Source organism: Eretmochelys imbricata, chromosome 2 (assembly GCF_965152235.1).
Source record: "Eretmochelys imbricata isolate rEreImb1 chromosome 2, rEreImb1.hap1, whole genome shotgun sequence".
NCBI lineage: Eukaryota > Metazoa > Chordata > Testudines > Cheloniidae > Eretmochelys > Eretmochelys imbricata.
In genome coordinates this window covers 91254553-91270643 of record NC_135573.1, presented here as the reverse complement: position 1 = coordinate 91270643, position 16091 = coordinate 91254553, and the positions used below count along the sequence as shown (strand labels likewise).

Below are 16091 nucleotides of genomic sequence, written 5' to 3'. Positions count from 1 at the left end.
CCGAGAGTCTTTGTGCTTGGGGTCAGGGATGGCTGACCCTGCCATTCCCTGTGGTTGACCAACTCAACCACAAGGGAGTTGGGTGCCGGGTGGGTATACAAGTACTCATGCCCCTTAGTGGATATAAAGTACTTGCATTGCGCCTTCTTAGAGATGGGGGCCAACGAGGCTGGTATTTGCCACAGGGCATTTGAAATCTTAGCCACCCCCTCATGGGGAGGCAAGGCCACCCTACCCAGTGCTGATGGGGATAGCACATTGAACAGGAAGTCTGAAGGCTCCTCCATCTCCACTGCCTGGAGGTGGAGCCTTGCTGCCACCCTCTTTAAGAGTTCTTGATGGGCCCTGAACTCCTCCTGCGGGGCAGAGGGGGTGGAGCTGCAATCACCTCCTTCGGATGGAGCAAGGAGGTCAATGCTGTGCTCTGGGTATCGGCCAGCACTGGAGAGTCCACCACCTGGTCAGACTCCAAGCACGGTGCAGAGGACGTACGTCCCACCGACTCCTTTCTCAGGGGTCTGGAGAGGGAGGCCGACGGTGCTTCTGAAGCTCCGGCCGCCGAGCAAGCTCCCGCTGGGGGCTGCGCCGGTGGCCACGGTGCCCACTGGTACCATTGGGCCAGCCACAATGGTCGGTGCCACTGCACCTGCCTTGGCACCAGCAGGGCCAGCTGTTCTGGTTGGCTGGCCTGGCCAATTGAAGGACAGCTACGAATGGAAGTTGGGCTGGCGTAAGATCTGCTGCTGTTTCTGGACCAGGAGGAGCGGCGGTGCCAGGATCCACATGGGCCATGGGACCGTAATCTCGACATGGAGGACCAGTACCTACGGTAACCACTGCTCCGCATATGGCCTTGATGGGCGGACCCGCAACAGCGAGATGCTGGCAATTGACACCGAGGGCTGTGATGTCTTGGTGGAGACTTGGGGCGGGAATCCGAGCAGGAATGGCATTGACAACTGCCGAGACTGACTGCGGTACCCTCTCTGAGGCTAGGACCATTGGCGACGCCTGCTGTGGTCCCGTCAATATTCGCTTTTTGAGGACGATCGATGCCGAGAGTGCCGGATGGATGGAACCCAGACAGACAGTCTGGTCGGCATCGAGGGCAATCCACACGGACTCTGCCCCAAACGGTCGCTGGGCGGTGAACGGCGTCAGGAACCCTCGACCGAGGCCGGTACTGGGCCGGAGGCAACTGCGTAGATCCCAGCGGCGGCTTGCCTCTGGAGCGTGGGGCCAACATCGGCAGCGCTCCGGGCACCGGCATGAACATAACGTCCCAGGCCGCCTGGGAGGCTTCAGGCGTGGATGGTGTCCAGACATCTGGAGAGGCCTGTTCTGAAGGGGCTGGGCTACTCCACTCAACGTGAGTCGGAGGTCTGGGGCCTGGTGGGGATCAAGGACTGCCCAATATGGGCCTAGCCTCTGTCCCAGACTTCCCTCAGTGCCACTGCAAAGAGGGAGTCTTCCTGGCCCTCTTGGTGTGCCCTGTGGACGGGGAGCAGGGCTGACTGGTTGATGGCATCAGAGGGTCACTGTGTACCGACGCTGCAGAGCTGGGTACCAGTTCGGAGCAGCATGCCGGAGTCGGGGTCAGCGCCGACTCCATCAGGATGGCCCAGAGCCTAATGTCCCTTTCTGTTTTGGTCAGAGGCTTAAACGACTTGCAAATCTTGCACCTTTCGCTGATATGGGTTTCTCCCGAACAGCACAGTCTGCGTGCGGGTCACTTCTTGGCATAGAATGCCTACAAGAGCCACATGACTTAAACCCTGGGGCGCGGGGCATGCCCCGGCCTGGGCTCACTGACTAACTAAACAGCTAACTAACTACAGGTACTAACTCTGAATGAACGAACAGTTCTGGGGATGAGCTACAGCAAAGCTGGAGCAGAGTAGTTCTGACGCACCGTCACTGGCGGCAAGAAGGAACTGAGGGGGAGGGGAGCACGCAGCTCCCCCTATAGCGTGCCAGGCCAGCGCCACTCCAGGGGTCGCTGGGGTGCTCCCCATACAGGTACTGCTAGGGGGAAAACTTCCAGCACCGGTGCACATGGTGAGCACACACACCTATTGTAGAATACACATGAGCAATCACTCAAAGAAGAACTACACTAAATGTTTTTAGACGATATAAAGCAAGATCCCAAAGTCAGTGCAACTGAAGGTAACGGTCACTGAATTCAGGTCAGAGTGGAAGAGGAAAAAGGAAACATGCTAATAAAAATATATAATTTTGTGGTTTCATACCTGATAAATAAATGACCTATACCACTGGAATACTGAAACCCACAATTTTCCCCCGTAGTGTTCAGGATTTGTTTCTAGTTCATTGTTTGTAAGACATCAGACCTTAGATTTGTCACTGGCTCCCTAGAGTTACTTTGTCTTTTTACCACAGATTTAGACTTAATATAACAAGTCCCAGACCAAAGACTACTTCAATTTCCATTCTCTACAAGTCACTTAAAGATTGCCAGTAGAGAAGAGCTATTCTTATTTACGTCATACCAAAACAAAATACACCATAACAAAGATGCAAGTACACTGGACCACTAAGTACAAGAGTTTCTAAAAGTTAATACCTTCCAAGTATTCAATTGGTAATATGTCAAACGAAGTATCTTGACTGAGACTTGAACACTCAGCGATGGCATTCTGGTTGTGCCCTCTCTGTATTAAGTTGGACTCTTTCAAGCCATCAGAAACAGGATGAGCTTCTGTAATTAGTGTAGTAACTCCCCTAGAAAAAAATAATTTTAGTGACACTTTGCTTAAGCCAAAGTTTGATCACAATCAGTATACAATTTCTCTTACTTTGTGGACATATAAGTATGTCTTTATTTCCTTTGTACCCCGAGTACAAACACTGCTGACTATCCTAGTCCTGATAGATTTACAGATTATTCTAAAATGGCAAGAAATATCTGCTACCTATTAAAAGAATACTCAACTTTAAAAATCTAATCACTTCCAAAGAAGTAGTTCAAGGTACTACTTGTCACCGAGTTCCCGCTAATCATCTGTGGTTTTGACAAATAGGAAAATGTATTACAAGTGTTTCTCTTTACTGTAGCTGTGTGAAAAGACTGGCTATACAAAACACTGTTAAATGCTTAAAATAATTAAAATAAAGAGGTATTTATTCCTTTAGTCTTTCAGATATAGTATTAGGTTTTAATCTAAGGTTTAAATAACATTCTCCTACCCCAGTTTCAAATTACCCTCTTGCTTCTGGTTGTCAGGTAGAAGCCTTTAGGCCTAGGTCTTGTCTACACCAGTCAAAGTGCACACAAATCACCACTACTGCACCTCCACCAGTGGCATCAACGGTTACTCCTGAGGGAATTCTGCACCAAAACACTAAAAATTATACGCAAAACAATAAAAAACATGCGCACATTTTAAAGTTCTGCAAATTTTGTTTGTCAAATAAATGTGGCTCCAACATGGCAGTGGGGAGCATAGGCCACTGGCTGTATTGATGTGGGCGATCACCCTCAAGCCCCCACTTCCCTCCAGTACAGGGACTTGGCAGTGAGGCTGCACCTGACCCTGTGCAAAGGCTGGGCCTGCCCCAGAAACACACCAGGGCCCTGCCCCTCTGCGCCAGGCACACCAGGTGTGGGTGGGCAGGCTCAGCCCAGCAGGATCCAAGTGTGGGGGGATCCAGGTATGGAGTGAGAGGTTTCTGTGTGGTGCAATCTGGGTGCGGGCGGCTCAGTGCAGGTGGCTCTGAATGCATAGGGGCTCGTTGGGGGTTCCAGGTGCAGACGCAATGGGACTCTGCAGGGGGATCCAGGTGAAGGTGGTTGGTACTCAGCAAGGGGTTCTGGGTGTGGGAAGATGGGCTCAGTGGGGAGGTATGGGTTTGGGGGGCTCAGTTGGGGGTCAGGGTGCTGGGGGAGTGGGGTTTGATGGGATGGAGGTCTGGGTGCAGCTGATTGGGGGATCAGTGGGATAGGGGTCTTGGGGGGGGGCTCAGAGGGGTCCAGGTATAGGGGATAGAGCTTGTCAGGGTGAAGGCTTGATAGACCTGCTTAATGGGGGAGCTCCAGCTGCTGCCAAATGACATTGCATGCTGAGCTCCCGCTTCCTCCCTGCGATTCCCCTATTCCCTTTTCATGTCCATCCCCCTCCGTTTACTCCCAACTTTCCCCTCCCCTTGCCCTGTTCCACCCCACTTCCTTCCCCACTGCCTCTTCCCCCCACATCTCCTTTCCTCATTTCTCCCACTGCGGGCACTCACGTTTGCACAGAAAACAGGAAGGCTCCCAGCACACAGAAGGGGAACTGGACTGGCACTACGACCCAGGAGGCGGTGTTCAGCTGCAGAGTCAGTGGAACCCAGACACAGCCTCCTTCAGCTGGGCAGCTCTGCGCTTGCAGAAATGGGCGGGGAGTGGGAGGCCAGCGGCACATAACCCCATGAGCCCCCGCCCATGCCTCACCTCTGTTTGGGGGAACAATCCGCCCCAAAAAACTGTGTCCGTGGTCGTCCCGCTCTGGCCCCCCACCCATGCAGTTTCCCTTTGCTTCCCTGCCATTTTCTGCACAGAATCACAGTAAGTTTGTGGGGGAGGTGGGCATATTCTACAGACGCAGTCACTCAGAATTTCCCCCAGGAGTAAACAGTAGAAGCTGTAGCACAGATAGGTCTCTGCATTTTTACCACAGTTGTATTTAATAATACTCTGAGCAAGATTATAAAATGAGTTGGTACATATACGATACCCACCTATGCTACTGCTTCCGCTATTTCTACCAGTAATGGCACTACACTTGTTGTACTGATGAAACATTATACGCATTATTTTTGTCAGAGTATAGAAAAACCTATTTGAGGTACTTCCTAGGCAATTAACTGTACTTACGATGAAACTGAAAATTGTAACAATGTATGGCCTTCTCTACAGATAGATTTTAAACCAGTGCAAATCCTTCTACCTGTGTGAGCCTGATTTACAGCAGTTTAACTCTGAACCAATGTGAGTTAAACCAATAGAAGCCAAATTCAAATCAACACAAGGTTCTGAACTAGCTTAAGACACAAGTTTAGTTAAATTGGTACAACTGTTTACACCACGCTTACGTTTGTGACCTTATTTAAGGTACTATTAATAGTCTCAGTCAATCATTGCTAAAATGGAGTTAAGGTTGGAGAGTTAATAACTTATGTGATGCTACATAAACAGGGATATTGTAGTTCTCACAAAGCAAACCATTATAAAAATCAGGAAACTTAAAAGAAATCCAAACATGTTAATGTATGAAAATGCAATTAGGGCACCCAAAACTCCACCATGTCACATTCTTCAAGCTTCCCATATACTCTTAAAACTCACTGAAAATCTTATGAATAGGATACATTTGATTTTCTTTTCTTTACAAGGATTAATGGTCTTTTTTCCTTCAGCAGAAAGCTTAATTCTGCCGTACCACAAAACCATGAATCAAAAAATGTTGGTGTCTGCTTTGTCTTTGAAAACCTACTTCATCTATTTTGACTCCACAAACACTAAAATGCTTTAATCATCATCATTTGTTTTGGCATGGTGTCACTACAGAGCAGAGTTAATTCTTCAGTTAAAACCTGAAGGGGTGAGGGGAGAAAACGACCATTAACACCTTGTAGAAAACTACTCAAACGTAACCTATATTGCACAAGATCTGAGCAAGTTTTTATTAAATGGCAAAAACATTTGTGAATGCCAAGTTAAAGTTGACTGGTGATAGCTTGTGCTCTTTGCAGAGTTCAGCAAAATAAACTTGTGAAACCAAGGAAATACAGAGTTACAGAACATGCCCAGGCTATGCCCCCTCTCGCAACTAGCAATAGCCACTGGGAATCATATGGTTGTAAGAGGGATTGATGGAATTGTAAAATGCAATAGATGTGTAGGACTGCAAGGAGGTATGAGTGTAAGGGGCTCCTGCTCAGGAGAGAAAAAAGGCAGAGAGCAAGTATGTGTTATAGACATATTAGGACACTGCTCAAAAGAAGGCAGTTAAAGTTTTGTGGGAGCATACATTAACTTTATATTCCCTGTTTTTCACAACTTTTGAGTCTTGCTGAATTTTATGTTCGGGAAAGGAATGAGCTATCACCAGGCAACCATAAGGGTGAATTACTAAGGTTTGGTTATGTTAAAAACAAAAAACAAAAAAAACAAAACAGGAAGAACGGTTATTGGGAGTAGTTGGTGGTAATCTAGGCAGTTATAATTATCACCTAGGTGTGCAGATCAGATGGTCCTGTGGACAAGTAATGATAATATCTAGTTCTTACAACGCAGTCTTTCATCAGTAGATCTCAAAAAAAGGAAACTTTCCCCTTAGAGATGGGGAAACTGAGGCACAGAGGTGAAATGACTTGGCTAAAGTTACCCAGAAGTACAATGGCAGAGCCAGGAATAGAGCCCAGGTTTCTTTGATTGTTCTCTTCAGTAGGCCACCCTGTTATGTGATTCCCCCTATCTCTGTATGCTCTGTTGTACTGAAATGGAGGTAACAGTCAGGCTTTAAAATTTTTGGAGTCTGTAACTGCTAACAGAGCCAATAAGAGAAGTCTCAGACATAGTCTACATCCCAAGAACGGGACAGTTTTATTACCTCATGGTTACAGCAACTAAGTATACTAAGGAAGACTGGTCTCTCCTCCCACTATTTCCCTCAAAACACACACCAACTTCATTTCCAGCTCATCCTCCTGTTCCTGTCTCATTAAGTAATTAGCATCTTAGAAGCCAGGTATTCACAAAGCAAGTCTGGAGAATCTGTGAACTTAAAAACAAAAAACAAACAAAAAACACTGTTCCTGCATCTCAGGAACCTCTTGCTCAAATGATCCCAAATTTGCATCACTAACTAACAAAGGCACAGCAAATTTCAAGACAACTCGGATACATCTTAGAATTTTGGAATATTTAGAAACGTTGTCCTTTCAACAGAAAAAAAACTTCTCAATCTTAAGAGTAGCAGAGCTGGCATTCTACCATAACTATGGCACTACTTGAATTGTGGGATGATTGTCAAATAATTGTAGCTGAGTTGCAGACAAGACATGGAAAATCATGGAAAAGTAATAACAGTTATTTATTACAGTAGAACTTCAGAGTGACACTTACCAATATTATGAACTGACCAGTCAATCACACACTTAATTTGGAACCGGAAGTACGCAATCAAGCAGCAGCAGAGACGACCCACCCCCACCCCCCAAAAAGCAGATACAGTACAGTACTGTGTTAAATGTAAACTAATAAAAAAGGAAGGGAAAATTTAAAAAAAGATTTGACATGGTAAGGAAAATGTTTCTGTGTCTGTTTCATTTAAATTAAGACAGTTAAAAGCAGCATTATTCTTCTGCATAGTGAAGTTTCAAAGCTGTATTAAGTCAATATTCAGTTGTAAACTTCTGAAAGCACAACCATAATATTTTGTTCAATTACAAACATTTTAGAGTTAGGAACTATCCCGAAGTGTTCATAATTCTGAGGTTCTACAGAAATGTGGAAAAGCCAGAGAAGACCTATTTGCTTACGAAAAACTTGCTGGAACAATTTAAACACTCAAGCATCATGTTATGCCTGCTAATTTTTTTTATTTTTGGGGGGGGGGGGGGGGGAGATACCCAGACATTTTGCTGCAACTATATTACAGTCATTAATGCCTGGGGTCAGCAGCAGGATTCGTGACACCAGCCGCCCGAGTCCAGCAGCGGGACTCGGGCCACCAGCCACCCAGCTGACAAAATTGTAGAGGATGCTTAATATTGCGGGATCTGTAATTTCCACAGTATTACAAATTAAGTAGGGCCTTAGCCATAACATATATTAAAATTAATTATTAATAACTGCTTTGCTGTGTGCAGATTCCCCAGCAAAGGATAATCCTGAAAATATAAGAAGCTCTGAGCCGTGTTAAGTGGCCCATTCATCTCAATAAGCTAATCTCAGCTGAGTGAGACCATTGGATGTAGATGGATACACCTGAAACAACAGCCCTAATATGTGTAAAGTGTTCTATTCATGTCAGTAGGTGTTCCCATTCCCTCCTCACCCAATGCTGCAGAGCCTGTGATATGGATCAAGCATGCCTATTCTCAACTCTTTGCCTCAGTGTCAGCAGTGTGTTCTTGGTACTTATGCCAGTTCTCAGCTTCACATCCAAATGGCAGGGCTTCTCCTGACCCAGGCCCATATGGCAGGTAAGGACCCTAGTTGCCAGGGGGTCAGACACCTGTAGATGGGCAGGGGCCTCTAAAAATCCTGCCATACACAAGGCAAGGAAAGGGGATCAGATACCCCTGGAAGGGAGAGTCCCCCATATATCAGCTCATTTGAGAGGGAAAGCCAATGGGGGGATTAGACACCCAGCCCCCCAGGGCCTGGCACATGCACAAAGACAGAGAGATAGGCAGTCCCCTTGCTCTCCTCCCCACTTCCAGATCCCAGCACAAAATGGGAGAGGACTGTAATGTTTGCTGTCAGGGACCCCTGCCTCTATTCTCCCAGTCCCCCTAAAACTCACCCTCTTTTCCTCTCCTCAGGTGTCCTCCCACTTCACTTAGCCCCATCCCCTCCATCACCTGACCCCCCGCAAGCCTCTCCTATCCACCCATCACCATTTATCCCCCATCCCTGCACTGTACCCTAAACCCATCTCCTCCTATTCCCACTTACTCTTCCACCTCCAATCACTGTCCTCTTCCAACAAGCATTTGCATGTGCAAATTGTTCTTTTCAAAAGCAGTTTCAGCTCCTTCTATATATTCTGCTGTCCTCAGAATACAATTCCCCAAAATACAAAAATCCCATATTGCTACAATCTGCCTCTGATTTTTCCCCACCCTTCAGATTTCTACACATAGGGTTGGATTTGAACTCTCAGTGCCTGGATGTTGCTGAGGTTCCATGGGGGAAACATTCCTCCTGGAGCTACTCAGCTCCTGTAAATCATAACTAGATTTACCCTTAGCCTCTCTGCACATGTACAGTCTAATTGGTTTGGGGCAAGAGCTTTAGGACTGGGGGACCAAACTTTTGCTAACAATATTTTAATTTGATTTCCCCCAAAGAGCTAGTGGTGGCGTAACTCTCAAGCAACCGACACCCTAGTGCGATCCCTGTACATCCAAGAGTTGCCAAAATATATCAACTTTAAAGAAAAGCTAGGTGTTTTTCCCCCCCATGAGGCTGTCTCTGAGGAACCCCTTGATCAAACAGCCTCAAATTTGGGTCATAAATCAAACCCTACCTCCCCAGGAGACACACCACATTTCAAGGCAATCTGAGTAACTATATGGATTTTAGAGAATTCATGCCTGATCTACACCTAAAATTTAAGTTAATCTAGCTCCATCACTCAGAGATGTGAAAATTTCACATCTGTCAGAGAAGGTAAAGCCAACCTAACTACCACCTGTTGGAGGAGTGGATTAATTATGGTGATGCAAGACTTTTTTCCATCGCTATGAAAAGCGTCTACACTACAGCTGTGCTGCTATAGCATTTGTATTATTCTGTTACTGCAATTATTCGGGGCAAAAAGAGGTCTGACACAAAAGTACCAGATTTCTCAAGAGGCCTATTTTTAATTTTATTTCTTAAACTAAATAAGAGATTTACTTGGAATTCTCAGAAAATTTATTCTGTATTCAAAGTAAATTATGTATTCTTCAAAATTACACTCTTCACACTTAAGAGGTTGAATCCCTGCTTTAAGTGAAAAACTCCATCTCAACCATGGAGTTGCTATTGAGGCTTTTATAATCTGCTCACAACCCATGTAAATTCTTGTTAAGATATCAAAAAGCAGTGATCTCCCACTTCCCTGTGTTCTGCAGAATATTGACCGTTAGATAAGATACTCGTAAGCTATTTCTTCTGAAGTCACTTCACACAGTTTGAAAACCTGTAAAAGCTATATGTGCTTGCACTTATGACTTAATTGTGATTACCAATTCACAAACTACTCTATGAACCTCACATGCATGGCACTGGAGCTCTACCTAGAAAGCTTATAGAATCCTGTAGCAAGACTACAGAAGAATAAATTGAAATATTTGCACAAACTATAAGGAAGGAAATATCTCCAGAGCAAAAACTGTTTTGAAATGGGCACAAGTGACAAAACTGGAGGAACTCCTCGTTCTCCTTATGAAGTTATCCAGCAAATGAAAAAAGTTTAAAGAACCACTGAGCTAGAATTAAGCTCTAATAACTTCACTGTCTTCAGACATTCCTTTTAAAGGAAATATATTCTTCAGATCTTGGATTTAAGCAACAAATTCTAATGAATCATCAAAAACTCTACAAATTTTATTGACAAGTAGGTGGGAGCAAAATAAAGCATTTAACGGCAGCCAATCCCGTTATTTCATAAAGAAAAAATTCAGAGTAAAGTCATTGATATGTACAATTATAACACAGAATTTGCTATAAGTAATTTTTCCAATCTTTTTTAAAGGATTAAACAGCAATATCACTTACAAGTCACCCTGAAAGCTAAGAGCTAACTTCCCCCTTGGCTCCGAAGCAGACTGACCACTATGACAAGATGCTGATGGCGGTGAAAATCTCCCTTCTTCTAGATAAGAAGCTTGAATATCAGAAAGCCTGTTGGAAAAAAGCCCAATCATTTTAACTGCTCAAATTTGCATCTTTTCAACTCGTAACTTGTTTTTTGTAGAGTATCTGAATACTACCTGAGTACCACAAAAGGATTGTAGGAATTCAATCCCATATAAAAAGGGATGGCAAAGGGATTTCCAGCTTAGTCAGGGGTTCATCAGGCTAAATGGCTACTCTGATTTTCTCTGAGTACTTATTTGGCAAGAAAAACAAGTGGTTTAATTTAATACAAGTCCATCCATAATTCATGCTGTGTAGACTTTTAGTTTTTATTTTTGCATTTTATAAATTTAAACTCAAAAAAATTAATTTTATTAGACGGTTATTGGCTTGTAATGATCAAAGAACTGTTCACTATAAGCAACTATGAGCAACTCTGGTAGTTTAAAGAAAATAAAACTGCGATAGAAGTGTTCTCAAATAACCTTCTTGAGCCAACCTAGATATCTGGCTGATATAGGAATCAATTAACCAGTTACAGATAATTCTCAGTCACTAGACTAACAATTCTTATACTCCATCATTATGGCCAGCTGCACAGCCAATGAACAGCTGGTGGAATGGGTCAATATACTACAGGAACTTACATTCTGTCCATAAGCTATCACATATAGTTGCAAGGAATGTAATGTTAGGTTTCAGAGTAGCAATCGTGTTAGTCTGTATTCGCAAAAACAAAAGGAGTACTTGTGGCACCTTAGAGACTAACCAGTTTATCTGAGCACAAGCTTTCATGAGGTACAGCTCACTTCATCGGATGAATTCAGTGGAAAATACAGTGGGGAGATTTATATACATTGCAATGCCCCTCTGCCATGTACATTGGTCAAACTGGACAGTCTCTAAATAAAAGAATAAATGGACACAAATCAGACGTCAAGAATTATAACACTCAAAAACCAGCCGGAGAACAGTTCAATCTCTTTGGTCACTCTATTACAGACCTAAAAGTTGCAATTCTTCAACAAAAAAACTGCAAAAACAGACTCCAATGAGACACTTGCAAACTGGATACAAATACCTTAGGCTTGAATAAAGACTGGGAGTGGATGGGTCATTACACAAAGTAAAACTATTTCCCCATGTTTACACACACACCCAACCCCCATTCCTCAGAGGTTCTTGTCAACTGCTGGAAATGGCCCAACTTGACTATCACTATAAAAGGTTCCCCCCCCACCCCCCCGCTGGCAATAGCTCACCTTAAGTGACAGGTTTCAGAGTAACAGCCGTGTTAGTCTGTATTCGCAGAAAGAAAAGGAGTACTTGTGGCACCTTAGAGACTAACGAATTTATTTGAGCATGAGCTTTCGTGAGCTACAGCTCACTTCATCAGATGCATACCGTGGAAACTGCAGCAGACTCTATATATACACAGAGAATATGAAACAATACCTCCTCCCACCCCACTGTCCTGCTGGTAATAGCTTATCTAAAAGCCATTTCCAGCACAAATCCAGGTTTTCTCACCCTCCACCCCCCCACACAAATTCACTCTCCTGCTGGTGATAGCCCATCCAAAGTGACAACTCTTTACACAATGTGCATGATAATGAAGTTAGGCCATTTCCTGCACAAATCCAGGTTCTCTCACTCCCTCACCCCCCTCCAAAAACCCACCCCCATACACACACAAACTCACTCTCCTGCTGGTAATAGCTCATCCAAACTGGCCACTCTCCAAGTTTAAATCCAAGTTAAACCAGAACATCGGGGGGGGGGTAGGAAAAAACAAGAGGAAATAGGCTACCTTGCATAATGACTTAGCCACTCCCAGTCTCTATTTAAGCCTAAATTAATAGTATCCAATTTGCAAATGAATTCCAATTCAGCAGTTTCTCGCTGGAGTCTGGATTTGAAGTTTTTTTGTTTTAAGATAGCGACCTTCATGTCTGTGATTGCGTGACCAGAGAGATTGAAGTGTTCTCCGACTGGTTTATGAATGTTATAATTCTTGACATCTGATTTGTGTCCATTTATTCTTTTACGTAGAGACTGTCCAGTTTGACCAATGTACATGGCAGAGGGGCATTGCTGGCACATGATGGCATAAATCACATTGGTGGATGTGCAGGTGAACGAGCCTCTGATAGTGTGGCTGATGTTATTAGGCCCTGTGATGGTGTCCCCTGAATAGATATGTGGGCACAATTGGCAACGGGCTTTGTTGCAAGGATAAGTTCCTGGGTTAGTGGTTCTGTTGTGTGGTATGTGGTTGTTGGTGAGTATTTGCTTCAGGTTGCGGGGCTGTCTGTAGGCAAGGACTGGCCTGTCTCCCAAGATTTGTGAGAGTGTTGGGTCATCCTTTAGGATAGGTTGTAGATCCTTAATAATGCGTTGGAGGGGTTTTAGTTGGGGGCTGAAGGTGACGGCTAGTGGCGTTCTGTTATTTTCTTTGTTAGGCCTGTCCTGTAGTAGGTAACTTCTGGGAACTCTTCTGGCTCTATCAATCTGTTTCTTTACTTCCGCAGGTGGGTATTGTAGTTGTAAGAAAGCTTGACAGAGATCTTGTAGGTGTTTGTCTCTGTCTGAGGGGTTGGAGCAAATGCGGTTGTATCGCAGAGCTTGGCTGTAGACGATGGATCGTGTGGTGTGGTCAGGGTGAAAGCTGGAGGCATGCAGGTAGGAATAGCGGTCAGTAGGTTTCCGGTATAGGGTGGTGTTTATGTGACCATTGTTTATTAGCACTGTAGTGTCCAGGAAGTGGATCTCTTGTGTGGACTGGACCAGGCTGAGGTTGGTGGTGGGATGGAAATTGTTGAAATCATGGTGGAATTCCTCAAGGGCTTCTTTTCCATGGGTCCAGATGATGAAGATGTCATCAATATAGCGCAAGTAGAGTAGGGGCTTTAGGGGACGAGAGCTGAGGAAGCGTTGTTCTAAATCAGCCATAAAAATGTTGGCATACTGTGGGGCCATGCGGGTACCCATAGCAGTGCCGCTGATCTGAAGGTATACATTGTCCCCAAATGTGAAATAGTTATGGGTAAGGACAAAGTCACAAAGTTCAGCCACCAGGTTAGCCGTGACATTATCGGGGATAGTGTTCCTGACGGCTTGTAGTCCATCTTTGTGTGGAATGTTGGTGTAGAGGGCTTCTACATCCATAGTGGCCAGGATGGTGTTATCAGGAAGATCACCGATGGATTGAAGTTTCCTCAGGAAGTCAGTGGTGTCTCGAAGGTAGCTGGGAGTGCTGGTAGCGTAGGGCCTGAGGAGGGAGTCTACATAGCCAGACAATCCTGCTGTCAGGGTGCCAATGCCTGAAATGATGGGGTGCCCAGGAGTTCCAGGTTTATGGATCTTGGGTAGTAGATAGAATATCCCAGGTCGGGGTTCCAGGGGTGTGTCTGTGCGGATTTGATCCTGTGCTTTTTCAGGAAGTTTCTTGAGCAAATGCTGTAGTTGCTTGTGGTAACTCTCAGTGGGATCAGAGGGTAATGGCTTGTAGAAACTCGTGTTGGAGAGCTGCCGAGCAGCCTCTTGTTCATATTCCGACCTATTCATGATGACAACAGCACCTCCTTTGTCAGCCTTTTTGATTATGATGTCAGAGTTGTTTCTGAGGCTGTGGATGGCATTGCGTTCCGCATGGCTGAGATTATGGGGCAAGTGATGCTGCTTTTCCACAATTTCAGCCCGTGCACGTCGGCGGAAGCACTCTATGTAGAAGTCCAGTCTGCTGTTTCGACCTTCAGGAGGAGTCCACCTAGAATCCTTCTTTCTGTAGTGTTGGTAGGGAGACCTCTGTGGATTAGTATGTTGTTCAGAGGTATTTTGGAAATATTCCTTGAGTCGGAGACGTCGAAAATAGGATTCTAGGTCACCACAGAACTGTATCATGTTCGTAGGGGTGGAGGGGCAGAAGGAGAGGCCCCGGGATAGAACAGCTGCTTCTGCTGGGCTGAGAGTATAGTTGGATAGGTTAACAATATTGCTAGGTGGGTTGAGGGAACCATTGCTGTGGCCCCTTGTAGCATGTAGTAGTTTAGACAGAGACAAACACCTACAAGATCTCTGTCAAGCTTTCTTACAACTACAATACCCACCTGCGGAAGTAAAGAAACAGATTGATAGAGCCAGAAGAGTTCCCAGAAGTTACCTACTACAGGACAGGCCTAACAAAGAAAATAACAGAACGCCACTAGCCGTCACCTTCAGCCCCCAACTAAAACCCCTCCAACGCATTATTAAGGATCTACAACCTATCCTAAAGGATGACCCAACACTCTCACAAATCTTGGGAGACAGGCCAGTCCTTGCCTACAGACAGCCCCGCAACCTGAAGCAAATACTCACCAACAACCACATACCACACAACAGAACCACTAACCCAGGAACTTATCCTTGCAACAAAGCCCGTTGCCAATTGTGCCCACATATCTATTCAGGGGACACCATCACAGGGCCTAATAACATCAGCCACACTATCAGAGGCTCGTTCACCTGCACATCCACCAATGTGATTTATGCCATCATGTGCCAGCAATGCCCCTCTGCCATGTACATTGGTCAAACTGGACAGTCTCTACGTAAAAGAATAAATGGACACAAATCAGATGTCAAGAATTATAACATTCATAAACCAGTCGGAGAACACTTCAATCTCTCTGGTCACGCAATCACAGACATGAAGGTCGCTATCTTAAAACAAAAAAACTTCAAATCCAGACTCCAGCGAGAAACTGCTGAATTGGAATTCATTTGCAAATTGGATACTATTAATTTAGGCTTAAATAGAGACTGGGAGTGGCTAAGTCATTATGCAAGGTAGCCTATTTCCTCTTGTTTTTTCCTACCCCCCCCCCCGATGTTCTGGTTTAACTTGGATTTAAACTTGGAGAGTGGCCAGTTTGGATGAGCTATTACCAGCAGGAGAGTGAGTTTGTGTGTGTATGGGGGTGGGTTTTTGGAGGGGGGTGAGGGAGTGAGAGAACCTGGATTTGTGCAGGAAATGGCCTAACTTCATTATCATGCACATTGTGTAAAGAGTTGTCACTTTGGATGGGCTATCACCAGCAGGAGAGTGAATTTGTGTGGGGGGGTGGAGGGTGAGAAAACCTGGATTTGTGCTGGAAATGGCTTTTAGATAAGCTATTACCAGCAGGACAGTGGGGTGGGAGGAGGTATTGTTTCATATTCTCTGTGTATATATAGAGTCTGCTGCAGTTTCCACGGTATGCATCTGATGAAGTGAGCTGTAGCTCACGAAAGCTCATGCTCAAATAAATTCGTTAGTCTCTAAGGTGCCACAAGTACTCCTTTTCTTTCACCTTAAGTGATCACTCTCGTTACAGTGTGTATGACAACACCCATTTTTTCATGTTCTGCGTGTATATAAATCTCCCCACTGTATTTTCCACTGAATGCATCCGATGAAGTGAGCTGTAGCTCACGAAAGCTTATGCTCAAATAAATTGGTTAGTCTCTAAGGTGCCACAAGTACTCCTTTTCT

The 16091-nt window shown here is 44.9% G+C and overlaps 1 protein-coding gene across 1 annotated transcript in view; it reads right to left on the bottom strand.

Annotated features, from left to right (window-relative positions):
- Positions 1-16091, bottom strand: part of CEP192 (centrosomal protein 192) — a 219402-nt gene that overhangs the window by 176818 nt on the left and 26493 nt on the right. Inside the window, exons 13-14 of the mRNA XM_077808693.1 lie at positions 10496-10621; positions 2588-2745 (exon numbers count right to left, since the gene is read on the bottom strand). Of these exons, the coding sequence (XP_077664819.1) occupies positions 2588-2745; positions 10496-10621 (284 nt within the window). The remainder of the gene's footprint in view (positions 1-2587; positions 2746-10495; positions 10622-16091) is intronic.